Source organism: Microcaecilia unicolor, chromosome 5, assembly GCF_901765095.1.
Source record: "Microcaecilia unicolor chromosome 5, aMicUni1.1, whole genome shotgun sequence".
Classification (NCBI taxonomy): Eukaryota; Metazoa; Chordata; class Amphibia; order Gymnophiona; family Siphonopidae; genus Microcaecilia; species Microcaecilia unicolor.
Genome location: NC_044035.1, coordinates 223,259,439 through 223,287,139, shown reverse-complemented (window position 1 = coordinate 223,287,139; position 27,701 = coordinate 223,259,439). Strand labels below are relative to the sequence as shown.

At 44.6% G+C, this 27,701-nt stretch overlaps 1 protein-coding gene across 1 annotated transcript in view; it reads left to right on the top strand.

The window, feature by feature from the left end:
- UMODL1 (uromodulin like 1) overlaps positions 1-27,701 on the top strand; it is a 150,889-nt gene that overhangs the window by 56,354 nt on the left and 66,834 nt on the right. Inside the window, exons 6-10 of the mRNA XM_030205021.1 lie at positions 3,078-3,215; positions 3,994-4,539; positions 17,121-17,384; positions 20,318-20,430; positions 24,746-24,959. Of these exons, the coding sequence (XP_030060881.1) occupies positions 3,078-3,215; positions 3,994-4,539; positions 17,121-17,384; positions 20,318-20,430; positions 24,746-24,959 (1,275 nt within the window). The remainder of the gene's footprint in view (positions 1-3,077; positions 3,216-3,993; positions 4,540-17,120; positions 17,385-20,317; positions 20,431-24,745; positions 24,960-27,701) is intronic.

Genomic DNA, 27,701 nt, shown 5'->3' with positions numbered 1-27,701 from the left:
GCTCCAGTGGGAATGTGAATTCAGTCCTCCTCCCATCTGCATGGAAATTAAGAGAAATTAGGCAGAGGAAGATTTAGTTTCTGGTACATCAGTTTTTCTACTAGCTCTGGTGCTGGTGTGAACATTGTGCACTCACAGTATCCTTTGCCATGGAGAATACCCATTCACTCGGCTCACAGGTTGGTAGGAAGGAAATGCTGGGTGACTTTAGTCCAGAGAACGGGGATTTATCTGCCCTGATTCTGCGCTGGTCCAATACTGAATCATTGGAACAAAATAGTTTATACAGTATCTTGTAAACAGATCTAACATTTGGAAAAACAAAGTATGACAATTAGACTTAATGAGGCTGAGCTTGTGCATGAGAGAGTGAGCAAAGGAGGAATCCCGAAGGATGAGGCTCTTATTGAGCACAAAATGTACTCTCTCACTAGTGCACAGGACTTCTCTTTCTTAAACTGTATAGTTGCAGGACTGTTACCTCCACAAGTGATGAGGTAAAGATGTCTTCTTGGTGCGTCTCTTTCTGACAGTTCCTGGTTTCTCACACTTGCTTTCATGTCTTTGTTAGAGCTACTCTGTTTTAATCCTTTCTTGCTTCAAATCTGCAGCATGCCTTATCAAGCTGATGAAAATTTCATATAAAAACAATCCCTGCCAAAATCCATTCATGCAGCACTCATGCACTTATAAGCCTGCCTGGAGCATTCTGTACCTACATATTTTGGAGGCGGCTCCAAATGGGCAACATCTACATTTATTATTTATTATATTTGTATCCCGCACTTTCCCACTAAAAGCAGGCTCAATGCGGCTTACATAGTAATAGGTAATGTCTGTATATATGCATAAGATGGTAATTCTTCATTCATGCCCCCCCCCCCCCCGATATTCAGCGCTATTTAACTGACCAGGAACATCTTCTGGCTGGTTAAATAGTATTTAGCTGGCTAACTGCTAATATTCAACAGGAGATAGCCGGTTATCTCTGCTGAACATTCACAGTTGGTGTATGGTAGCATGGAATGTTGCTTCTAACTGAGTTTTTGCCAGGTAATTGTGACCTGGATTGGCTACTGTTGGAAGCAGGATATTGGGAAAGATGGACCATTGGTCTTACACAGTATGGCTATTTTTATGTTCTTATCTTATGTTCCTCCTTTCCCTTAGAGATCCCACATGCCTGTCCCATGCTTCTTAAGTTCAGACACAGTCCTTGTTTCCACAACCTCCACCGGGAGGCTATTCCACGTGCTCACAACCCTTTCAGTGAAAAAATATTCCTGAGTCTGTAACCTCGTAACTTCATCCTATGCCCTTTCATACCAGAGTTTTCTTTCATTTGAAAAAGGCTCACCTCCTACACATTAATGCCACGGAGGTATTAAACGTCTCTATCATATCCCTCTCTCCTGTCTTTCTTCCAGAGTATACATGCTGAGGTCTATAAGTCTGTTCCCATACGCTTTATGACAGAGACCATTGACCAATTTTATAGCCGCCCTCTGGACCGACTCCATTCTGTTTATATCTTTTTGTAGGTGCGGTCTCCAGAATTGCACACAGTATTCTAAATGGGGCCTCACCAGAGACCTATACAAGGGCACTATCGCCTCTTTTTTCCTGCTGGCTGTTCCTCTTGCTATGCACCTAAGCAGCCTTCTGGCTTTGACTGTCACCTTTTCTACCTGTTTGGCCACCTTAGGATCATCAGATACGATCACCCCCAAGTCCCGGTCTTCTTTTGTTACAAAAGTACTTCACCCCCTATACTATACTGTTCTCTTGGATTTTTGTAACCCATGTGCATGACCCTGCATTTTTTAGCATTAGTTGCCAATTTTCAGACCATTCTTCAAACTTCACTAGATCTCTCCTCATGCTATCCACACCCTCCAGGGTGTCCACCCTATTACAGAGTTTGGTATCATCCACAAAGAAACCTTACCAGACAGTCCTTCTCCAATATCATTCACAAAGATATTAAAAAAGAGCCGGCCCAAGGACTGATACCTGTGGTCCACCATTGATAACATCCTTTTCCTCAGAGCAAACTCCATTTACCACTACCTTCTGTCTTCTTCCATTTAGCCAGTTTTTAACCCAGTCAGTCACTTTATGTCCCATACCGAGGGCCCTCAATTTATTTATTAGTCGCCTGTGCAGAGCTGTTTGCTAAAATCCAAATACACCACAACTAGCACCTCTCCCTCATCCAACTGTTTGGTCACTCAGTCAAAGAAATCAATCAGATTTGTCTGACAACACCTGCTACTAGTGAAACCATGCTGCCTCCGGTCCTGCAGTCCATTTGATTTGAGAAACCTCACCGTCCTCTGCTTTAGCAACGTTTCCATTAGTTTACTCACCACTGAGATCAGACTGACTGGTCTGTAATTCCCAACCTCCTTCTTACTTTCGTTCTTGTGCAGAGGGACCACATCTGCCTTCTCCAGTCCTCGGGGACCACTCTGTCAGCACCTCCTGTTGAGTGACTTTCCTCCTCTTCTTAGGAACTTGATGCTTCTGTATTGACACTGTGTATATTGGCTTTCTTTTCTCATTTTTGGTTCTGTAGTGTTCCGTGTCGACTGAGTGCATAGGTTTGTATGACTAATTCAACACCCAGGCACCCCCATTCCTTAACTGCTCCTCATCTGCCCTTTCCACTGTCTTAAGTATCTGTTCTAAGCTTGCTTAAATTGTGACTGTACCTGCACATTTTAAATATGGATTGAGTATGTTTCACACACACATTTTGCATCCATGCAGTGTTTATGCCCTAGAGAGATAGAGTGACACCTAGGGGAGAGCATGGTAGTAGGTCTGTAAGAAGCTTTTTTCTGCTATTCGCTGCAAATTGTCTATACTCAGCCTTTTCCCAGGAGAAATGCCATAGTACTGGAGATTGTATATAATGATAGCCAGATGAGAGTGTGAAAAATTGAGGAGAAATAGGTCTTGCAGGAGAAGAGAAACAAAAGAGAATGTAAATAGAAGATTTATTTGAACAAATGTAAGACTGAGCACTTGATTCTTATGATTGACTTTCTATGCTTTCTGCTTTGCGATTGCAGATTTTGATGAGTGTTTGTCACCTTCGGAGAATGACTGCTCTGAGTCTGCCAAGTGCATAAATATACTGGGCACCTACATGTGTGAGTGCACGACTGCAATTGATGCCGATCCATCTCACCCTGGACATGTCTGCACAGGTGAGGAGCGCTAGAACCTTTCATCTTTCCTGTGACCTCACTGTAGGGATTGGCTCCAGCCCTGGCAAGTCAGTCAGCCTTATCTTCTGTCAGGGGCATAGCCAGACCGGCGGGAGGGGGGGTCCAGAGCCCAGGTGAGGGGGCACATTTTAGCCCCCCTCTGGCGCCGCCAACCGCCCGCCATTGCCGACCCCCCGCTGCCGCTACCAACTTTGCCCCCCCCCCCCCGCCGCCGACCCTCTTGACCTCCCCTCCCGCCGCCAACCCTCCCCTGCTTCCGCCGTCGTTGCCTACCTTTGCTGGCGAGGGACCCCAATCCCCGCCAGCCAAGGGCCTTTTGCTTTCCGTGCAAGGCTTCGTTCTGTTTCTGATGTTCTGCCTTACCTTCTGTGAGCCTATGGGAAAAATTACCCAGTCCCTGAACAGTCAGTTTCATCTCTTGAGAAATGTTGGAAAGAGGGTAATCTAATTCAGTCTACCAGTCAGTATTCTAGCTTATTTACAATAGCCTGGCCCAAAGTCTGGCTCTTTACTTGAAGTCCGAGATCTGACCTGTAGGTCTTTGAAACCAGGGTACTTTTGGATTTAATTAGGCCCCAGGGATGATTGGCAGCTATATATAGGGTGGGGGACCCCTGATAGCTTATGAGAACTCTATATGATTCAGTTGATCTTTCTTCCAGCCCTTATTCAGCTTGATGTTACAGTCAGTAAGCAGTAATGGGTGGCAGCTGAAAACATTGTGACAGCTCTAATGCAGAATAATCTTGTTTTGCAGAACTACTGCCCTCTTCTAAATTTGCTGCAGTAGTACCAGGGACAACCACAAGCATGGCAGTCACAGACAGAGGAGGAATGCCTGTCTCCACAGAGAATGCCACAGCAAGCATGCTCACTGCAGTACATTCAACCCAAACAAAGATGGCTTCAGCTAACACTCTATTTTCAAGTATAGGAAATAGGATGCCAGTGTCCCCTAGCACTAGTTGGATCACTACAAACCAAAGAACCACTGACTCAAAGATATTAGCAGGGCTTCAACAGAGCCACCCTCTTCTGACTTCCATTTCCTCATCTGATGTAGTACGTCTCAATTTCTCTGAAACCTGGCTGCAGAACACAACAAACTCCTCACATACCTTCAACACGACCTACATAATGACAGAGGATCCTGCAGCAAACACATCTTCTCTTCTCAGAGAAATTACATATCCTTTTACAACATCAGGCCAAGACATGGTGAACAGTTCCAGGAACCAACCAAACTTTTCCACGTCCTCTGCTGCCTTGTTATCATTTGTTTCTTCTGCTCCAGGAGACTGTGGTAAGTGGGCTTTGCTCTGCTTCTTTTTCACACATGAAGAATAAATTTTTTAAACTGTGCTCAGTGTGTTGCAGTTAGACTACAGTCTCACTCTCAAGGTCAAACTAGGGCTGCCAACATAGCCGCCGAGAGGGGGGGGCAGGGGGGACAAAATTCCCCGGGCCCGGGCCTCCAAGGGGGGCCTGGTGCCGCAGTCCCACCTGCCCTCCGTCGTCGACCGTCTGCCACCGGGCCGGGCCCCTTGCATTTAAATCACAGCGCCTCTCACCTCCGTGTGAAAGCGCTGCAGGCAGCAGGGCAGCAGATCGCCTCCCTTTGGGCCTCCTTCCCTCCCTGTGTCCCGCCCTCGTCTGACTTAACTTCTGCTGAGGGTGGGACTCAAGGAGGGAAGGAGGGCCAAAGGGAGGCGATCTGCTGCCCTGCTGCCTGCAGTGCTTTCACATGGAGGTGAGGGCACTGTGATTTCAATGCAGGGGGCCCGGCCTGATGGCGGACAGAGGGGGGCAGGTGGAGGGGGAGCAGCGACCTCGGGGGGGGGGGGGGGGGCGAGGCAGGGCTCTGGGGGCAGCCTTGCCCTGGGCCTAGCCCAGTCCCTCGGCCCTGGCTGCCAACAGGGGGGCAAAATTTCCCAGGGCCCGACCTTCAAGGGGGATGCGCTCGGTGCTGGCATGGCTAAGATTGGTATCCTGCTCCTGTGTGCCACAGTGCCGGGTTATTGTGTTATCACGTTAACTCTGCATTGCCAGCTACAGGTCCTTCTTCCGGCCTCTTCTGGCCACTTGTGTGAAGTGTTGGATTATTTGTAGTAAATAATTAGCAGATTTTAGTACACACAGCTTCAGCTTTAGAAATGTTAATTTCTTTCTTCATCTCTCTCTCATTCACCCCTGAATAATTCACTGCTGAGTCACTTTAAAGTTGAAGTAACAAAACATCTGTTTACTCACAGTTTGTAGTTAGATTATAATCAGACAGGCTTATATATACATATTACTATACATTTGTATTATCAGCTCCTTCCATGTGCTTAGATGGTAATGGATGCTCACACCATGGATCCTCTCAGGTTAGGAGAGATCATGAGCTCCATGTGCTCCATGTGCTGCATGTGCTGCATCTAACCCCCACAGGAAGTTGCATAGCTGTGTGACCTCTCTAAGTAATTCACATCAGAGGTCACAGAGTAATCACAGAGAAATAATAGGTGACAGTCAATGCATGTAAAATACAATTACATTCCAACAAACCCCTTCTCATGCATAACTGTCATGCAATTATTTATTCATACAAAGTCCAAGCTTTATACGCAGATTCACAAAATGTTCTCTGGGTAACGGTTTGGTAATGATGTCAGCTGTCATCTCACTGGTGTGACAATAGTGTAGACTGATGACCCCTTCTTTCGCCAACTCTCGCACGTTGTGGTATTTCGTTGCGATGTGCTTGGTGCGTGACTGAACCTTGTCATTCTGTGACAGTCGGATGCAGCTCTGATTATCTTCCATTATCTGGATTGGTCTCTTTTCAGCTATTCCGAAATCCAGCAAAAGTTTTTCAATCCACATCAGTTCTCTGCACGCTTCCGATACGGCCACGTATTCAGCTTCTGTAGAAGACAGACTCACAATACTTTGTTTATGACTGGCCCATGAAATTTGTACATTTCCATACATAAACACATATCCACTTGTGGATTTATAATCAGAATGATCCCCTGCCCAATCTGAATCACAGTAACATATTAGTTTTGGATTACTATTGGCTGAAATCTTTAATTTACAATCAATGGTACCCTTTAAATACCTTACCATCCTTTTAACTGCAGTCCAATCTGATTTGGTAGGTGAGCTGACCCTTCTGCTCAAAATTCCTACTGCATTTGCTATATCAGCCCTGTATGTGGTAGCTAGATATAAAAGCTTACCTATGGCTGATCTATATTGGATGTTATCTGGTAAAGGTTCTCTTACTGTTTCATCCTTCAGAAAATCAGTGATCATGGGAGTGCTTACAACTTGGGCATCTTGCATACCTAAACTTTCAATAAGCTCATTTATTTTCTGCTTCTGGCTTAGAAGATAAGAACCATCATTTTGTTTCTCAATTTCTATACCAAGATAGTATGACACATTACCCAGTTCTTTTATCTCAACATTGAGGTTTAAACATTTTACAATGTCCTTGTACTCTTGCTCACTTTTGCTTGCAATGAGCAGATCATCAACAAAAGCTAAAATGTATGCATATTGTCCATTTGTGCACCTAGTGTACAAGCATTTATCTGCTTCACCTTGCTTAAATCCCAAATTTGTCAATATTTCATGCAATTTATCATTCCAACATTCTGCACTTTGCTTTAATCCATAAAGACCTTTGTTTAATTTACACACTAGCTGTCTTTGTTTTGTATTTATGAAACCTGTTGGTTGTTCCATGTACAAGTCTTCAGTTATATCTCCGTGAAGAAACGCTGTTTTCACATCAATGTGGTTGACTTGCATGCCTTTTGAGACTGCAATGCTCAGAAGTGTTCTGATTGTCGTGTGTTTCACTACAGGTGCAAACACTTCATCAAAATCTTCTCCATATTTTTGAAGATATCCCTTTGCCACTAATCTGGCTTTATACCTTTCCACTTTTCCTTGTGCATTCCTTTTTAACTTGAATACCCATTTGCATCCTATAGCTTTCTTGCCAGGAGGTAATTTTGTAAGAATCCAAGTATTATTTTTATCCAATGCATCAATTTCTTCTTGTGCAGCTTTATGCCATTCAGCAGCTTCTTCTGCTGGCATTTTCTCAATCTCATCCCATGTTAAGGGCTCTTGAGCTTCTGCTGACTTTGTTAGGTAAGACAGTCTTGGGGGTGGAACACCTTTGTTTTCCCTGGATGAGCGTCTGACAACAGGTTGGTCTGACCTTTCCGCATCCTCAAAATCTGAGAGTTCTTCTCCAATTGATTCCCCTTCTCCAACTGTACTGTCTTCTTCAATGATCCTTTCTGTGTCTGTTTCCTCTGCCTGTTCCTCGTTAGATACAGATGAGTTGCTTTCAGACATCTGCCTTGGTATGGCATTTATATACACTGGCATGTCTATTATGGTTCTAGTTTCATATTCTGGATGATAAGGCTCATCTGGGATAATCCAGCCTTTATCAACCCTTTTGTTTTCATCAAAATATGTAACATGTCTTATGCCAACAATGCCAGTTTTCAGATTCAAAATTCTATATCCTTTGTGTCCTGGAGTATAGCCAACTAAAATGCCCCTTTCTGTTGTGGAATCCAGCTTATGCCTTCTTTGCTTTGGTACATGAGCATATGCTGTACTTCCAAATGTTCTTATGTGTGACAGGTTTGGCTTCCTACCATGCCATGTCTCATGTGGTGTGCGCTCAGCGCCTTTAGTTGGCATTCTATTTTGTAGGTACACTGCTGTGAGAATGGCTTCCCCCCATAGTCTTTTAGGGAGATTGCTATCTGACAGCATACATCTGGTCATTTCCACAATTGACCTAAATTTTCTCTCTGCAACAGAATTTTGCTCTGGTGTATAAGCTACTGTTGTGATATGTTGAATGCCTTCTTGTTCTAGAAATGTGCGCATGCTTTGTGAAGTGAACTCACCACCATTGTCGGTCTGAAGAACCTTTGGTTTTCTTTCAAATTTATTGCTCACCATGGCTACGTATTTCTTCAGCATGTCTGTGACTTGACTTTTCTCTTTCAGCAAATAGGCCACACAGTATCTAGAGAAATCATCCAAGAATATTAGCACAAATCTGTTATTTCCCAATGATGGGATATTAAACGGTCCACATAAGTCACTGTGTATTAAGTCCAGCACTTTATTACTCCTATTTCCTGTGTATGCAGGAAATGAGGGTCTCACACCTTTTTGAGTAACACAGTCTATGCATTTCTCCATTTTACCAGCATCTGCACTTATCTGAATGCCGGTGGCCAGTTGCTTACTGTAAAGATCCTGGATCACCTTAAAATCACGATGTCCCAGGCGGCGGTGCCAGATTTCCAGACTACATTTACCATCATTCTTCCTTACTTGCGCCATATGTGAGGCTTCACCTGAAATGTTCAGCTTATAAACATCATTATGCATAAAAGCTTCAGCATACACTTCATCATTTTTAGAGATTGTGCACTTACTGTTTTCAAAATGAATCACAAATCCCTTCTTATCTAAAGTAGATACACTAAGCATATTGCAAACTGCTTGGGGAATATACAAGACATCACTTACAGGAATTTCTTTAACTTCATTAGACACTTTGCATTTTAAGAATCCAATACCTTTTGCTTGGATCTTAGCAGTCCCTGCGTTTGCAGTTTTAAGAATACCTTCCTCTGGACACATTTCCTGAAAGAAATTCTTACAATTGGTTAAATGGCATGTGCTCCCCGAATCCAAAATCCAAGTACTTTCATTTGAATTATTATTTACCATAGTCAAAGATTTTTCTGCCATTAGAAAGCCCTTGTGTTTATCTTTGTCCTTCATACATTTCCTGGTTTGAAAATTCTTTAGTTCCATTGGCTTAGGTGAGCTAGAGGGAGTGTTTTGTGTTTCCTTACACCATTTAGATACATGTCCCTCCTTTCCACATGAGTAGCAAATCAGCTTGCCCTTGGGTGGAGTTTTCCCATAGCTCCGCCTTCCTCTGTTCTTTGCCAAGAAATTTGTTTCATTTCTCTCTGACTGACTTTGAGAACACATCTCCTCAGAATCATTTATTATGCATTCCTGCCTTAGTTTTGATGTTGCCTGTTCAAAAGATTGCCCTTCAATGGCCTCATTTACAGACCTAAAAACATCAAACTTCTTTGATAGTGAGGTAAAAAGAAATGCTCTTTTCAATGCATCACACATGGGAATTCCAGAAAGTTCTAGCTTTTGAAATGAAGACATAAGATACATAATGTGATCATTACATTTACTTTTATCCCTTAATTTGGTTTCATTCAACTCTGCCAACCAAATTGGTTGCTGCTTTGCATATGTAGTTGCATACATAGTTCTCAGTTTATATAAAATGTCCTTTGGTGTATCTTTTCCCTCCACTAATATGGCTTGTTTCTCTGAGAGAGCTTCCAAAAGCATGCACTTCACATAATAGTTTGCATTGTCCCATTCAGCCATATTTTCAGCTGTTCTGTCTTGGTCTAAGCATATATCTAATCTTTTTGCTCGAAGGAAACATATGAATCTTAATTCCCACTGCTGATAATTAAACTCAGTTAATCTAGGCACCTTGAGAGAATAGAACAATGGTGAATTTCTTCCCTCAGCCATTTTCTTAGCCTTCTGTCTGCTGTGTGGGGGGAGAGAGAGACAGACTGAATCTTTCCTTTAAAACTTAAGAGAAAAATGTGGCCTTTTTTTCTGCCTGGTAATATTTCTCTTCTTTTTCAATTCCTGGACCCTGGGCCCATAACCCTTTTGTTGGATTATTTGTAGTAAATAATTAGCAGATTTTAGTACACACAGCTTCAGCTTTAGAAATGTTAATTTCTTTCTTCATCTCTCTCTCATTCACCCCTGAATAATTCACTGCTGAGTCACTTTAAAGTTGAAGTAACAAAACATCTGTTTACTCACAGTTTGTAGTTAGATTATAATCAGACAGGCTTATATATACATATTACTATACATTTGTATTATCAGCTCCTTCCATGTGCTTAGATGGTAATGGATGCTCACACCATGGATCCTCTCAGGTTAGGAGAGATCATGAGCTCCATGTGCTCCATGTGCTGCATGTGCTGCATCTAACCCCCACAGGAAGTTGCATAGCTGTGTGACCTCTCTAAGTAATTCACATCAGAGGTCACAGAGTAATCACAGAGAAATAATAGGTGACAGTCAATGCATGTAAAATACAATTACATTCCAACATGAAGTACTTTCTGTTTCCACAAACATGGGAGGGGACGCGGCAGGAAGAAAGACCTATGCAGCGGAGCAGTGTTAACGTAGTCCCTGCACACAGGAGCAGGAGACGATAAAGTAAGCAGACCCGAGGGGGGGGGGGGAGGGAGATGGACCCATGCGAGGTGGGGGTATTTACCCCAGACCTGGCTTTGTCTCTCAACGGCCCTGGGTCAAACTTTCTAATTTTGAGTTAGTAGCGCTTGAAATGTCTAAGATGCTCCTCTATAATTCTACTGAGTCTCTGGAAGTAGCTGTGTTAGGAAGAGTCACAAGTGACCTCTCACTTATTGGGTCAAAGGGGTGTACACCCTAAATTAGGGGCCCCTTTATTAAGCTGCAGTAAGCACTAATGCATGCTTGCCACAGGTTAAATGCAGTACTGCGGGGTGTGCTCAGGTATCTCGCAGTAGTTTTTGCATGTATGCTACCCATGTGCTAAAAAATTAAATTTACTTTTTAGCCCTGGGTTGTTTAGGGGCTGGAAAGTGGGTGTGGCTATGCTAATCACATGGGCATTGTCTTGAACGAACTGATGAGCGCAGGATTAGTGCGTGAGCCCTTACTGCCTACAAAATAGGTGTCGGTAAGTGCTCATACGGTCAGGGCCACCAAGAGTGGGGCAGGGTGGGCAACATTTCTCTGGGCCCGGCCTCCAAGGGGGGCCCAGCCATAAGCATCACTATAGGGTTGCACAAATGGCTATGCCACCCCAGTTTTACATGCAAGCTGGCATTTCTCCTCTCACCCATGCCCGTTCCCACGCCCGGTTCAGTATCTTTCTCGGCTTTCCATCCTCCCCTCGGCAGTGTTCCTGAAGGCTACTTGCAGCATCTCAAACAAAAGCATCCTGCCTCTGGCTGGCCTTGGAAGTGTTCCCTCTGCTTTGTTCCGCTTCCTGTGACACAACTTTCTGTGTTAAAGCAGGTGGAACACAACAGAGGAAATACTTCGGATGCCAGCCAGAGGCAAGGTGCTTCTTTTTTAATGCTGCTGTCAGCCAGCAGGAACACTGCCGAGGGTGGGGAGGAGGAAAAGGTGAGAGAGATATTGAACCAGGGGAGGGAGCGGGGCAGGGGGGAGGGGTGCATTGTTTGTTCCTGGTGGTCCGGCATACATGGGAAAATTAACACATGGCCATTATTGCAGAAATAGGAAATTTGTCCATTTACCGGCAGCACTAAAAGTGGCCTTAGTGCACAGGAAAGACTCATGCTAGGGATAGCATAGGCCACTTTTTAGCACTACTTAAAAAAAGGGAAAGAACTCCATTATAGAAAGGAAAGAACTGAGCATTGAAAGAGTCGCAAGCATTCCAACAGATTCAATAAGTACAGTACCACAGGCAGGGCCGTGCCTAGGGTCTCTGGCGCCCCCCTGCAGCCTATCAGTTGGCGCCCCCCCTGCAGACTATCAGTTGGCGGCGGCGCCCCCCCCCCCCCCCCCCCCGTGAAAATGATCGCTCACCACTTGCCACACTGACAGGAATTGTCAGCAATATTCTTAAAAACAAATTGCTATACATTGCAAAATAAGATAGCAGATGTAAATTCTCAAAGTGGACATATTCCAAACACTAAAATGAAAATAAAATGATTTTTTTTCTACCTTTGTTGTCTGGTGACTTTCTTTTTCTGATCATGCTGGCCCAGTATCTGATTCTGCTGCTATCTGTCCTCTTAACTCCGTTTCCAGGGCTTCCTTTCAATTTATTTCTTTCCTTTCCTACTTCATTTCTGGTCCTCATCTTCTGCCTATTTTCTTCATCCATGTGCAGTTTTTCTCCTCTCTTCCTTTTCCCTCATTTCATCTCCTTCATCCCTCCCCTCTATGTCCAGCAATTTCTCCTCTCTCCCTGAGTCCTTCCCTCCCAATCCATGCCCATCCATGCTCCTCTGTCCCCTGCCCCCTCAATTCATCCCTTTCCAGCAATTCCCCTCTCTCCCTGAGCCCTGCCCTCCCAATCCATGCTCCTCTGTCCCCTGCCCCCTCCATTCATCCCTTTCCAGCAATTCACCTCTCTCCCTGAGCCCTGCCCTCCCAATCCATGCCCATCCATGCTCCTCTGTCACCTGCCCCCTCCATTCATCCCTATCCAGCAATTCCCCTCTCTCCCTGAGCCCTGCCCTGCAATCCATATCCATCCATGCCCATCTGTCCCCTCCATTCATCCCTATCCAGCAATTCCCCTCTCTCCCTGAGCCCTGCCCTCCCAATCCATGCCCATCCATGCTCCCCTGTCCCCTGCCCTCTCCATTCATCCCTTTCCAGCAATTCCCCTCTCTCCCTCAGCCCTGCCTTTCCAATCCATGCCCATCCATGCTCCTCTGTCCCCTGCCCCCTCCATTAATCCCTATCCAGCAATTCCCCTCTCTCCCTTCCATGACCCCCCCTCGCATCCATGCTCCTCTCTTTCCTCTCGCTCCCATGTCCCAGCCTGGCCCGCCCTCTTCTCCCCCCCCCCTTCGCATCCATGCTCTCGTTTCTCCCCTGCCCTCCCGCTCCCATTGTTCAACTGCTCGCCCTCTTCTCTCCCCCCAACATCCCTTTTCTTTTTTTTTCTTTTTAAATTTACCTCCGTGGCGGTTCCGGCAGCGCAGCGTCAGGGAAGGAGGCGGCGCTCCCGACGTCTAGCCTTCCCTTCGCTGTGTTCCGCCTTCTTCTGACGTCAAGGATGACGTCAGAAGAAGGCGGAACACAGCGAAGGGAAGGCTAGACGTCGGGAGCGCCGCCTCCTTCCCTGACGCTGCGCTGCCGGAACCGCCACCACGGAGGTAAATTTAAAAAGAAAAAAAAAAGAAAAGGGATGTTGCGGGAGGGCGAGCTAGGTGAGCATGGTGCGGCGGCGCCCCCCAGAGGGAAGCGCCCCCCTGCCATGCTTACCTCGCTTACCGTGTTAGCACGGCCCTGACCACAGGGTCCAGGCCAACTGACCAGACCTCTGCCTCTCATCCAAAGGCAGCATTGAAATAATATGTTTTCAGAAGGGTCTGGAAAGCTTTATGGGATTGCTCTGAGCATAGGAACAGAGGCAGACTATTCCATAAATAGGGTGCCAGAAAGAAAAACACTCTGGTCCTAGTGGATTCTCATTTTGCTTGAGAGGGATTAGGAACATAGTAGATGACGGCAGAAAAAGACCTGCATGGTCCATCCAGTCTGCCCAACAAGATAAACTTATATGTGCCACTTTTTGTGTACACCCTACTTTGATTTGTACCTGTGCTCTTCAGGGCACAGACCGTATAAGTCTGCCCACCACTATCCCCGCCCCCCAACCACCAGCCCCACCTCCCACCACCGGCTCTGGTACAGACCGTATAACTCTGCCCAGCACTATCCCCGCCTCCCAACCACCAGCCCCGCCTCCCACCACCGGCTCTGGCACAGACCGTATAAGTCTGCCCAGCACTATCCCCGCCTCCCACTACCGGCTCTGCCACCCAATCTTGGCTAAGCTCCTGAGGATCCATTCCTTCTGAACAGGATTCCTTTATATTTATCCCACGCATGTTTGAATTCCGTTACCGTTTTCATCTCCACCACCTCCCGCGTACTACTCTGTGATCATTTAAAGAACACAGAACCTGGGAAGGTGCAAAAGGAATTGTGAATGAAGCAGAATAAACAGGGGTACCAAATACATATATAGGGTACATTGCGATGTGATGTGAAGGGGAAAGGAGGATTTAGAGAAGGGCAACAGAATGATAAAGGGTCTGGAACAGTTCTTTTATAAAGAAAGGCTATAGAGATTAGGACTCTTCTGTTTAGAGAAGAGATGGCTGAAGGGGGATATGATAGAGGTCATCTTGACACTTTTCCAGCCACTTCTTTGAGGTGTTGCTTTTGCGTTTGAGTGGAAGGGCTGGTTTTCTTTTCTCTGTTGTCTTTTCATCCACATATGGATAGTCCACGGCCTCTGTAAAATTCTCAGCAGTCAGCTTTTTTTTGTCTCTGATCTCGTTCCAAACTCTGGGAGGTGCCACTTGTTTCAGGTGGTAATTTAGAAAACTTAATTATAAAATGGTCTGTCAATGATAGAAGTGTTATTTCAATACAGCTATCCTGGTATTCTGGGATGTCAGCCCCCTTGTAGAATACCAAGTCTAGTATGTGACCCTTTTCATGGGTTGGAGAATTGATCACCTTAATGCTGTCATCATGTTCAGGAAGACAGTTGTGGTGGTATCTGGGTTTTTGATGTGTAGATTCAAATCTCCCATGATCACCATCCTAAGGTAGTTCAGGGTTATTTGTGTAATCAGATCAAGGAGTTCTTATACAGATGATGTATTGTTACGAGGTGCTCAGTATACCAGGAGCAGCCAGATTGGTTTCTCCTCTTCTAGCTGGATTAAAAGTGATTCTGATTCATTTAGCTGGGGAATGGTGTATCCTGAATCAGAACTGCTACCCTTCCACCCTATGTTCTTGGTCTTGGTTGATGTTGAATATTGAAACCTATTGGGAATAGTTCAGCCAGTGATAAACCCCTGCTTTCATCTAGACAGGTTTCACTTATTCCTACAATGTCAAAATGCTGTTCATAGATGGTATCATGATCACTGAGGGTTTCTTAGCAGCTGATCTGACATTCATCAGGGTGGTCTGAGGGTATTGGGGGTAGCTTTGGTAGGGCAGTGAGGTGATCTTTTAAGTACTGTTATGTAGGTGTTTGACCTCTTGCGCTTTTGCCTTCTCTTTGTTTGGTGGAAATCAGTGGCATAGCTATGGGGGGCCTTGGGGGCCCAGGCCTCCATTCCATCCTCAGGCCCCCCAACCCTGGTGGGCAGTCAAGTGCCTGTGTTTTAGGCACTACTGGCTGCCCTCCCGCTCCATGCACCACTGTGTTTCAATTTTCCAGGCTGCCAGCAGCATCAGTGAGGTAAGCACACTACCTTCAATGGCCTGGAAGCTTTCCCTCTGCTACAATTTCCTGTTGCACATAGGAGGGACACTGCAATAGAGGGAGAGCTTCTGGGGCCAATGAAGACAGTGTGCTTACCTCACTGACGCTGCCAGCAGCCTGAAAAAGTGAAGAAGGAAAGCGATGTAGGGAGCCAGAAGAGAGCAAGTAGGAGAGAACTGACCAAGGAGGTTAAATTGAGAACAGGAGATGGCATGATGGCTGAAGAGTTGGTCTTCCTTTCCCTCTCCTCCGCATAGCCGTCATCCCCATTCAACAAAAACAAAGCTCTATCAACTTTGTCATTCTTTAGCATTTTTATTTGACATTACTTATATTTTCAAGCATTCGGGCTTGTGCAGCAAAGATGTACAAAGAGGAAACATTGGTTTCATCGGTTAAGGTAGTAATTAGTTCTAAATTGTAAATCTTGTCATTTGGAGGGGTTGGTTATAGGGGACTCACTGTATTCTTGCAGAGATGTTTTCACCTAGTAAAGGGCAACCAAAACAGACATCGTGTTATGAGTGTCAGGTGCTTAACAATAAGACTTACTATTTATATGTACAATTAAAAAAAATCATTAATTGAGACCTGGGAGCATTTAACATCTTTTTTTTTTCCTGTGCTTACATCAAAAGAAAAAGATGGTATGTGGGAACTTGCTTCTTTTGTTTTGTGGAATGCAGTGCTATATTATAAAAATGCACCGGTGTTCTGAATTGGTGCTGTTAAGCTTGCTACATAGACTCTGTGAAGCTTTTTTGAGGGATTTAATGTTTAATGTTACTTCACAAAGTAATTTTATTTGCCTGCTCATTCATAAGGAGAAGGGGATGGAAGGAACACTGTCAGGAACTCCAGGGACTTGGACTGGTTAATGTCAGCTTCGGAAAGGAGAGAAAGCTGTAGAACCAGAGGAAGAGATAAGAAGACTTATTTTATTAATACAACTTAATAAGGCATTTTGTATTTGTTATGAAGCAAAGTTGACAGATATGTGCCACTGCAGTAATTATTTTCCAGGATACCATGGTGTGTGTTGAGAGGTTGGCCAGACTCAAGACTACTATAATGTCAAAGTTTAAGTTATGAGATAATGCAACTTCATTTTAAAAATGTCCGTGTTTTCAAGGTTTCCATGAGTGTGAATATGGTTTATGTTGATGCAGGATAGACTGTTTACTTAGAAATCTGTTATCAAGTGCACTCTAAGGCATTATTTAGGAGTATTTGAAGCATTACTCACACCTATATGCCTAGTGCCTCCCCGTGTTAACTCTGGCCCCTCCCCCCCCCAAAAAAAATGTCAGGTCTGGCTATGCCCCTGGTGGGAATTGTAGTATCCTCTCCCACACACCACACACCACTGGGATCCTTGAGATTTCTTGGTCTGCTGGGCCAAGGCACATTCTTTGTGTCAGAAGCTCCTTAGTAAAAATTAATATTTGTTTTCGGGTTATTTGAAAAATGTCAGGGGTCTTGTTTTTTCCAGGCACTATGTATATATATATAAATATATATTATATATATAATATGTACCAAAATGCAGACATATTCTCATGATCTTGGAAAAACACTCAATACCCATGTTTTTAAAGAATAAATGTATATACTGCAGGTTGATCACTTTCATCCGTTAGTTTATTCAAAACATATTAATGGAGACTAACACTCTGCTGTAAAGGGTTGAATGTCCATGTCCTCTCTATTTTGTTTTCCAGTGTTACATCCACATCCAGCTAGGAGACTCATGGCCACCAATGTCAGCAGCACCAGCTTCACCGTTTCTTGGTCTGCAAATCCTCCCCTGACTTCCCACTTCAGAGTTCTGCTGCTCCAGGGTGATCAAAATCTGTCTGACATCAGAACAGGAAATATGAGCTTCACTGCCTGGGGACTGGAACCTGGAGCCTTATACACTGTCAAGATCCTGACTGAGAGCTGTGGGCAAGAGAGCAAGGAGACCCAACTGATGCTGAGGACTGGTAATACCAGGAGGAAGTGTGTTTAACCCTTTAAGACTTCTGTGTCTTTATGCTACTGCTACTGTTGCTTATCATTTTCGTAGTTTTGCCAGATGTACTCAGCACTATACAAATTCACAGAGATGATCCTTATGCAGTGGATCCTACAGTCTAGTCAAGACACAAAATCCAGACAAATATGAAGCTTCAACAATTTTATCTATTTATAATCTATTTCTATTCTGCCATTCTCCAAAAATGGACACGAGGCAAATTGAAAAAAAAAATTAAAACGAAAAACATATAATATAGCATTAATAAGATAGCAATCTTAACTAATGAAATATATATTATATTAATATAACGCAAAAATTTCTGCCTTGTCTAAAAAATATAACAGTAGTACAATTATAGTCTAATTATTACTCTAAAAAGTTAGTGGAAGCAAATGTTTACTATCTTTCTCAAACACTGTAAACAGGAGATCATAGATCAGTAAGGGGCCCTTTTACTAAGCTGCACTAAAAGCATGGGCATAGTTTGGGGGGCGAGGGGGCAGTGCCCCGCCCAACAAGCTCTCACCCCATCCTCTAATCCCCCGAGCCGCCAGCAGCCTCTGCGAGAAAGCAGCACACAAGCTGCTTTAGACCTGTCCCCGGAAGCCTTTCTTTCTCCTTCAACTTCCTGTTCCCGTGCAGGAAGCTGTAGGAGAGAGAAGGGCCTCCCGGGCAGGTCTAAAGTAGCGTGCATGCTGCTTTCGTTGAGGCTGCCTGTGGCTCGGGGGATTGGAAGACGGGGGAGGGTGAAGACTCCAGTGCTGTGGCAGCGGCGGTGGTGGTGGCAGCAGCGGGGGGGGGGGGGGGGCAGCGGTGGGGAGGCACCGGGAGAGAGACACGCCCCACCCTTTGCCCCCCCCCCAATGAAACTGTCAAACTACACCCATGAGTAAAAGATAGCCTGTGCCATTACTAGCACGTGAGTTTCTTGCATACTGAGGCCACCTGGGGGGAAGGAGGTGTGCAGGGTATGTGTATGCTGGAGAAGAGGGTGCAAAATATTTTCAGAGGTTGATCTTACATACTTAAGATTGGAGGCCTTATCTTGCTAAGGATGTAGAAAGACTTGAAGCGGTTCAGAGAAAAGTGATGAAAATGGTAGGGGGTTTACATAGCAAGATGTACATGAAGAGACTTGCTGATCTAAACATGTATACCCCCGAGGAAAGGAGAAACAGGGGTGATATGATACAGACATTCAAATATTTGAAAGGTATTAATCCGCAAGCAAACTTTTTCCAGAGATGGGAAGGTGGTAGAACTAGAGGGCATGAATTGATGTTGAAAGGGGGACAGCTCAAGAGAGGGTGGTAGATACCTGGAATGCTCTCCCATGGGAAGTAGTGGAGAAGAAAACTATAATGGAATTCAAAAATGCATGGGACAAACACAAAGGAATCCTGTTTAGAAGGATCAGATCCAAAGAAGCTTAGGGGAGATTAGGTAGGAAAGCCAGTGCTGGGCAGATTTCTACGGTCTGTGTCCTGATAGAGGCTGAATAGATTTGGATGGGCTGGAGTGGAGCTTTTTAGGGGCTTTGACAACAACTTCAGAAATTTTAGAATAAGGCCAGTGCCGGGCAGACGTCTACGATCTATGCCCTAAAAAAGGCAAGGATAAATCAAGATCAGGTATACATATGATGCATCACTTCATACAGTATGTAATGAGTTTATCTTGTTGGGCAGACTGGATTGATCGTACTGGTCTTTATCTGCCGCCATCTACTAATCTATATTTTTTTGTTTCATCCCATATCTATCTAATAATTGTTAATGAACCTGTCCTCTAGAAACTTATCCAAATGTTTTTCAGACCCATCTTTATTATTAATCTAGGCCACATCCTATGGCAACAAATTCCATATCTTAATGGTGGATTGACGGAAAATAATTTCCTAAATTTGTGACCATCTCTGGAAAAAAGTGACTGAAATCTCCAGAAACAAAAATGAGATTTTAATGAATTGTATTACAGCAAATAATTCATAATACAACAGTCCAACCCCCATTTTAGATGAAAAAAGAGAAAAGTTACAGAAGTTGAAGCATGCAACTTTTTCAGACTGCTTATGGATCCATGATCTTAAAAAATCAGTCATTCTCAACATTTTTGAATCCACTACTTTAGTTACCTTTTCCCAGAGAAGGTTAAATTTGTTTCAGATCTGCCTCCAGTTAATTTTATGGCATATTCCCTAGGCCAGCTACCATTACAAATGGGAACTAACACATTCCATGCATCCACTGTTCTTTCTGTAAAGGAATTCTTTATAATGACTAGTCAGTGCAGTGCTGATCTCTAAAAGAGAGAAGCTACAGCACTGTGTTAATAGTAGCATAGTAACATAGTAGATGACGGCAGAAAAAGACCTGCATGGTCCATCCAGTCTGCCCAACAAGATAAACTCATATGTGCTACTTGTTATGTATACCTTACCTTGATTTGTATCTGTCATTTTCAGGGCACAGACCGTACAAGTCTGCCCAGCACTATCCCCGCCTCCCAACCACCAGCCCCGCCTCCCACCACCGGTTCTGGCACAGACCGTATAAGGAATCAGAGGAGTTCATATTAACACAAACTGGAACTGAGCCATCAGGGATAGATCACTGGGAATATGAACCACAAATTCCTAGCATCAGTTCTTCTGAAAAATCACTTCTATTCCATGGAGATATATTAGAGGACATCCATGATATTTTACATCTTGTGATATCAGAAGCACATGGATAACCCCATCTGTTTGAGCCAGGGCACCACAGTGCTCTCCTCATACTGGCTGACAGACACCTTGAACTCAGATTAATAGATGTTCTCTCCAAATATCAGCCCTGTTCATGTAGCAGTCATCAATTTATCTGCTTGTCCTTTCATACATATTTTTTTTGTTTGCAGCGGTTCAGATACTCGAGGGAAGAGCAAGAATTATAAACGCCAACTATACTCCAGGCCTCAGTAATTCAAGCACCGAGGAGTACCAGAATTTTACTCAACTTTTTATAGCTGATGTAAGTGGATGATATAGGTTGTAAGAATTAAAAACTGGATATCCTGTTTGGGAGGTTGGAATGTGAAATGGTTCCATTTTTTCTGGTCAGGCTGACTGAGCCCTGGTTCTAACATGCTGCATGCATGGATTTGCATTATTGCTATTAGGGGGTCTTTTACAAAGGTACACTAGTGTTTTTAGCGTTCGCTAAAAATTAATGAACACTAACTGCTATTCCTATGGGCATCTTAGCATTTAGTGCACGCTAATGTTTACCGCACACTAAAAACACTAGTGCGCCTTTGTAAAAGGGGCCCTTAGAGAATGCAGAACTTTAAAACCAGGACAGGATCAGCCAGAAATAAGTAACAAACAAACAAATAAAATAAATAAATAAATAAATAAATAAATAAATAAATAAATAAATAAATAAATAAATAAATAACATGGAATAGTTCAGCAGTTCTATTAATAGGACACCAAGGAACCTGTAACAGAGCTACCAAGTAACACAGTTCAGAAAGGAAAAACTTTGACTGAGCTTTTGGGTTTACATTCCATTTTTTCTTATTAGAATTTCTCATTATAATTCCAAGCAATAATGCACTTATACAGAATTCAAGAGGAAAATATGAATAAAGCAAAAATTTAAATTAAAGAAGAAGCATATTAATAGCATCAAATCCACAAAATTGAGGGTGGAAACAATAAGAAAAACTGTGAGGAAAAATGAATAATCTATATGACCCTATAGCAAAAAACAAAACAAGGGCAAAACCAAATAGCACTCTAAGGGGCCTTTTTTGTAAAGCACAGTAGGCCTACCGTGCACTAAAAGAGCACTACTACAGGACGCACTGAGGCATCCTATGGTAGTATTCTGCTTAGCGTGCACTGTCCACGCTGGAGGCATGTCTGGGTAGAGAGTAGGCGTTTCTGCACTAATCCCACAATAGAGGCATGTCTGACGGAGAGCAGGCATGCCTGCGCTAATCCCACGCTGGAGGCATGTCTGGGCAGAGAGTAGGCATGCCTGTGTTAATCCCATGATGGAGGCATGCATGGTGGAGAGTAGACATGCCTGTGCTAATCCCACGCTGGAGGTATGTCTAGGCGGAGAGTAGGCGTGCCTGTGCTAATCCCATGCTGGAGGTATGTCTAGGCAGAGAGTAGGCATGCCTGTGCTAATCCCAAACTGGAGGTATGTTAGGCGGAGAGTACGTGTGCCTGTGCTAATCCCATGCTGGATGCATGTCTGGGCAGAGAGTAGACGTGCCTGTGCTAATCCCACGCTGGATGTATGTCTAGGTGGAGAGTACGTGTGCCTGTGCTAATCTCATGCTGGAGGCATGTCTGGGCAGAGAGTAGGTATGCCTGTGCTAATCCCATGATGGAGGCATGTATGGGTGGAGAGTAGGCATGCCTGTGCTAATCCCATGCTGGAGGTATGTGTGGGTGGAGAGTAGGCATGCTTGTGCTAATCCCATGTGGAGGTATGTGTGGGCGGAGAGTAGGCGTACCTGTGCTAATCCCATGCTGGAGGTATGTCTAGGCGGAGAGTAGGCGTGCCTGTGCTAATTCCATGCTGGAGGTATGTCTGATGGAGAGTAGGCATGTCTGCGCTAATCCCATGCTGGAGGCATGTCTGGGCAGAGAGTAGGCGTGCCTGTGCTAATCCCACGCTGGATGTATGTCTAGGTGGAGAGTAGGCATGCCTGTGCTAATCCCATGATGGAGGTACAGTGGGGGAAATAAGTATTTGATCCCTTGCTGATTTTGTAAGTTTGCCCACTGACAAAGACATGAGCAGCCCATAATTGAAGGGTAGGTTATTGGTAACAGTGAGAGATAGCACATCACAAATTAAATCCGGAAAATCACATTGTGGAAAGTATATGAATTTATTTGCATTCTGCAGAGGGAAATAAGTATTTGATCCCTCTGGCAAACAAGACCTAATACTTGGTGGCAAAACCCTTGTTGGCAAGCACAGCGGTCAGACGTCTTCTGTAGTTGATGATGAGGTTTGCACACATGTCAGGAGGAATTTTGGTCCACTCCTCTTTGCAGATCATCTCTAAATCATTAAGAGTTCTGGGCTGTCGCTTGGCAACTCGCAGCTTCAGCTCCCTCCATAAGTTTTCAATGGGATTAAGGTCTGGTGACTGGCTAGGCCACTCCATGACCCTAATGTGCTTCTTCCTGAGCCACTCCTTTGTTGCCTTGGCTGTATGTTTTGGGTCATTGTCGTGCTGGAAGACCCAGCCACGACCCATTTTTAAGGCCCTGGCGGAGGGAAGGAGGTTGTCACTCAGAATTGTACGGTACATGGCCCCATCCATTCTCCCATTGATGCGGTGAAGTAGTCCTGTGCCCTTAGCAGAGAAACACCCCCAAAACATAACATTTCCACCTCCATGCTTGACAGTGGGGACGGTGTTCTTTGGGTCATAGGCAGCATTTCTCTTCCTCCAAACACGGCGAGTTGAGTTCATGCCAAAGAGCTCAATTTTTGTCTCATCTGACCACAGCACCTTCTCCCAATCACTCTCGGCATCATCCAGGTGTTCACTGGCAAACTTCAGACGGGCCGTCACATGTGCCTTCCGGAGCAGGGGGACCTTGCGGGCACTGCAGGATTGCAATCCGTTATGTCGTAATGTGTTACCAATGGTTTTCGTGGTGACAGTGGTCCCAGCTGCCTTGAGATCATTGACAAGTTCCCCCCTTGTAGTTGTAGGCTGATTTCTAACCTTCCTCATGATCAAGGATACCCCACGAGGTGAGATTTTGCGTGGAGCCCCAGATCTTTGTCGATTGACAGTCATTTTGTACTTCTTCCATTTTCTTACTATGGCACCAACAGTTGTCTCCTTCTCGCCCAGCGTCTTACTGATGGTTTTGTAGCCCATTCCAGCCTTGTGCAGGTGTATGATCTTGTCCCTGACATCCTTAGACAGCTCCTTGCTCTTGGCCATTTTGTAGAGGTTAGAGTCTGACTGATTCACTGAGTCTGTGGACAGGTGTCTTTCATACAGGTGACCATTGCCGACAGCTGTCTGTCATGCAGGTAACGAGTTGATTTGGAGCATCTACCTGGTCTGTAGGGGCCAGATCTCTTACTGGTTGGTGGGGGATCAAATACTTATTTCCCTCTGCAGAATGCAAATAAATTCATATACTTTCCACAATGTGATTTTCCGGATTTAATTTGTGATGTGCTATCTCTCACTGTTACCAATAACCTACCCTTCAATTATGGGCTGCTCATGTCTTTGTCAGTGGGCAAACTTACAAAATCAGCAAGGGATCAAATACTTATTTCCCCCACTGTATGTCTAGATGCAGAGTAGGCATACCTGTGCTAATTCCATGCTGGAGGTATGTGTGGGCGGAGAGTAGGCTTGTGCTAATCCCATGTGGAGGTATGTGTGGGCGGAGAGTAGGCGTACCTGTGCTAATCCCATGCTGGAGGTATGTCTAGGCGGAGAGTAGGCGTGCCTGTGCTAATCCCATGCTGGAGGTATGTCTAGGCGGAGAGTAGGCGTGCCTGTGCTAATTCCATGCTGGAGGTATGTCTGACGAAGAGTAGGCATGTCTGCGCTAATCCCATGCTGGAGGCATGTCTGGGCAGAGAGTAGGCGTGCCTGTGCTAATCCCATGCTGGAGGTATGTCTGACGAAGAGTAGGCATGTCTGCGCTAATCCCACGCTGGATGTATGTCTAGGTGGAGAGTAGGCGTGCCTGTGCTAATCCCATGCTGGAGGTATGTCTAGATGCAGAGTAGGCATGCCTGTGCTAATTCCATGCTGGAGGTATGTCTGACGGAGAGTAGGCATGTCTGCGCTAATCCCATGCTGGAGGCAGTAATTGGGAAGTGCTGCATGCTGCCTGGTTACCCCTGGGTTAGTGAAGGAGCTCTTACTGCCACCTCAATGGGTGGCAGTAAGTGCTCCCCCCGAAATGGCCGTGTGGCAAGTGCCACATGGCTATTTCTTAAAAAAAAAAGAACCTTTTACCTGCTACAGTAAAATGGTGTTTCAGCGCACATAAAAAACACGGAGACCCACTTTTACCACAGCTTAGTAAAAGGGCCCCTTAGTCTGAAACCCTTTTCTGCACAGTCTGTTGTATGTCATCACCTACATTATTTCCTCTGAGAGATTTCAGACTTATTCTGGAGATTTTCATGAAATTTCTTTGCTGCAGTGCTGCTGAATTTGTTGAAGGCTGAAATAGACTGGGTGGAAAATTCTGGTGTATCCAGTAGAATGCTGAGACCATGAGTGTACTGTTAATGCCTTGTCCTGATATGCTGCATTTTTCTTCCACAGGTTTACAAATCTTTACCATCACACATCCTAAACAGTGTAAATGTAGGACAGATTAAGATGGTGATCACAAACCTCACGACTGGCAGTGTGGTTGTTGATTTTCATTTGCTGATTGACATGCCTTTGAACACATTAGATGTCTCATCAGCTTTCTTCAGCTCCTTAGGAAATACCTCGCACTTTCTGATCAACATCAGTGACCTCAGTATTCATGGTAAGGACAGTGTTATAACACTATATATTTTTTGAGACTGCAAACATTTGATTTGAATAGCTCTTGATCTGCTGAGCTGTCAGAGTTATGACATTTGAAGTTTTCTGATATTTGACTTCTCAAGGTCATCTAGTCCACCACTGTTTGTACTGTTCGTATTGGCCTGAAGGCATTCCCCCTTCTTTCTGTCAGGGTTGTAGGTACTTGTCAACAGACCTGGATGAACATTTCAAGAGGACATGGAGTTGAATGGACATGATCTCTTTGTTAGGCTAATGGATATTTTGGGATAATTTTATAAGTGTTCACATGAGTAAGAGTTCATGCATACATTTCTCTGCATGGGCCTTGACTGATTTTCATAGAAAAATATGTTCCTATTTCCATGTTTAAAATGACCCCAGGAAAACTATGCATGCATTTTTATACCTGCTAATTGAGGTACACAAGTGTTCTGAGTTAATTCAGTAGTAGCTCAAGGTGAGCTACACTGGATATTTCTCTGTCCCAGGAGGGCTCACAATCTAAGTTTGTACCAGAGGCAATGGAGGGTTAAGTGACTTGCCCAAGATCACAAGGAGCAGCAGTGAGATTTGAACTGACCACCTCTGGATTGCAAGACTGGTGCTCTAACCACTAGGCCACTCCTCAACTTGCTGCTGAGACAGGGAGAAGCAGGAGCAATGGACATTGTCAGCCTCAGATTCCATTCCATCTCTAAAAAGGGAATAAACTGGGTGGACTGGAATTATGAGATGCTGATTATGAGTATGGACTAGGGTTACCATATGTCCGGATTTCCCCGGACATGTCCTCTTTTTGAGGACATGTTCGGGGCATCCAGGTGGGTTTTGTCCACCCGCCTGTTTGTTTGGATTTCTGAACAAACGGGCAGGCGGGCAGGCGAGCGGCGCCATGGGTCTCCCCTCCCCTCCCTTACTATCTGCCCTGGTGGTCTAGTGACCTCTTTGGGGCAGGAAAGAGCCCCCTCTTTCCTGCCCAGAGCGCTACCTGCCCTTGCCCTGCATCCTTCTCAGTCTCGGCTCGGGATTCAAAATGGCCGCCGAGAGTTGAAGCGGCCTCGCGAGACTTCAACTCTCGGCGGCCATTTTGAATCCCGAGCCGAGACCGAGAAGGATGCAGGGCAAGGCAGTGCTCCGGGCAGGAAAGAGGGGGCTTTTTCCTGCCCTGAAGAGGTCACTAGACCACCAGGGCAGTAGATAGTAAGTAAGGGGAGGGGAATATGTGACAAGGGGGGGGGGAGGTAACGGGAGGGGAGGTGACGGGGGGCAGGAGAGGGAAATATGTGACAGGGGGAGGGGTGATGATGCAAAAGGGGTGGGGCATGGGGGGCAGGGGCGGGACATGTGTCCTCTTTTAAGAGGACAAAATATGGTAACCCTAGTATGGACTATGTCCTGGAGAGGTAAAATCTTGTGAATGTGGTGTTCTTTTTTGTTTTTTTGTTTTTTTAGTGTAACACAGCCATGGGGGCGGAGTATAGTAATGCTAGTTTGATGTGTGTGTGTGTGTGTGTGTGTGTGTGTGTTTTTTTTAACTATCCTAGAGGTGGGGCTGTTAAAGGCTGGGCTGCAACCAGGTTACCAGTTAGTCCTTTTAATACACTGAAGGACTATTTGATTTAATAGCACTGAGGGAAGACTGCCAGAGAACTGAACAGATAATTTCTTGTCAACTGCAATGGAAGGTTTGCTGGTAGTAATGGAAAGAAATAGGAAATGTGAATAAGACTGGGTTTGGAGTAAGCCATGCAGGGAGCTGTGACTACTCATTTACATATGAATCTGGAGTTCTTTAAATTTGTCTCTTCTTATTGGTCCAGGGAAAGAACAGAAATACTGGAAGCTCCAGGCTTCTAACAAGTAATGCTCTCTCAGTGACTTTCTTGTGTTTAATGTCCTTTAAAGCTGCTAATGGGAAATTTGGTTAGTGGTCCGTCCTGACTGTAAAAGGGAGAGAAAATAAAGACCTCTCTAGGCTGCGATCTGCTAAATGGTGAAGTGTTCTGCTTGTTCTCTGGAGCTAGGAGTTCTTTTTCTGTATTCTGAGGACTCCCTGGGGATGTTCTCATCACATATAATGATATTTCTGTGGGTAAAACATGGAAATGCCTTTGAAAATGATTCTTTCTAAGACTAAAAGCTTTCAGGATATTTTTTTCTCAAGCAATTCCAGACATAAGTATTGCCATTCTGGGACAGACCAAAGGTCCATCAAGCCCAGCATCCTGTTTCCAATAGTGGCCAATCCAGGTCACAAGTACCTGGCAAGAATCCAAAACAGTACAATACATTTTATGCTGTTTATTCTAGAAATAAACAGTGGATTTTCCCCATTTTAATAATGGTCTATGGACTTTTCCTTTAGGAAGCCATCCAAATCTTTTTTAATCCCCGCTAAGCTAACCGCTTTTACTACAATCTCTGGCAACGAATTCCAGAGTTTAATTACACATTGAGTGAAGAATTATTTTCTCTCATTTAAAATGTACCACTTTCTAGCTTCATTGCGTGCCCCTAGTCCTACTATTTTTGAAAAGCGTAAACAAGCGATTCACGTCTACCCATTCCACTCCATCCTTTTTTTTTTAATTTGAATGTGTACTGCCTTCTGAGCTCTTCACCTGGTTCAAGTCCCCTGCTCCTTTGTACATTGGAAGAGCAGTTTCCAGCACTCAGAACAGGGAGAAAGCGGCCTCTGTAAAGCAGATATTGGTGGGCG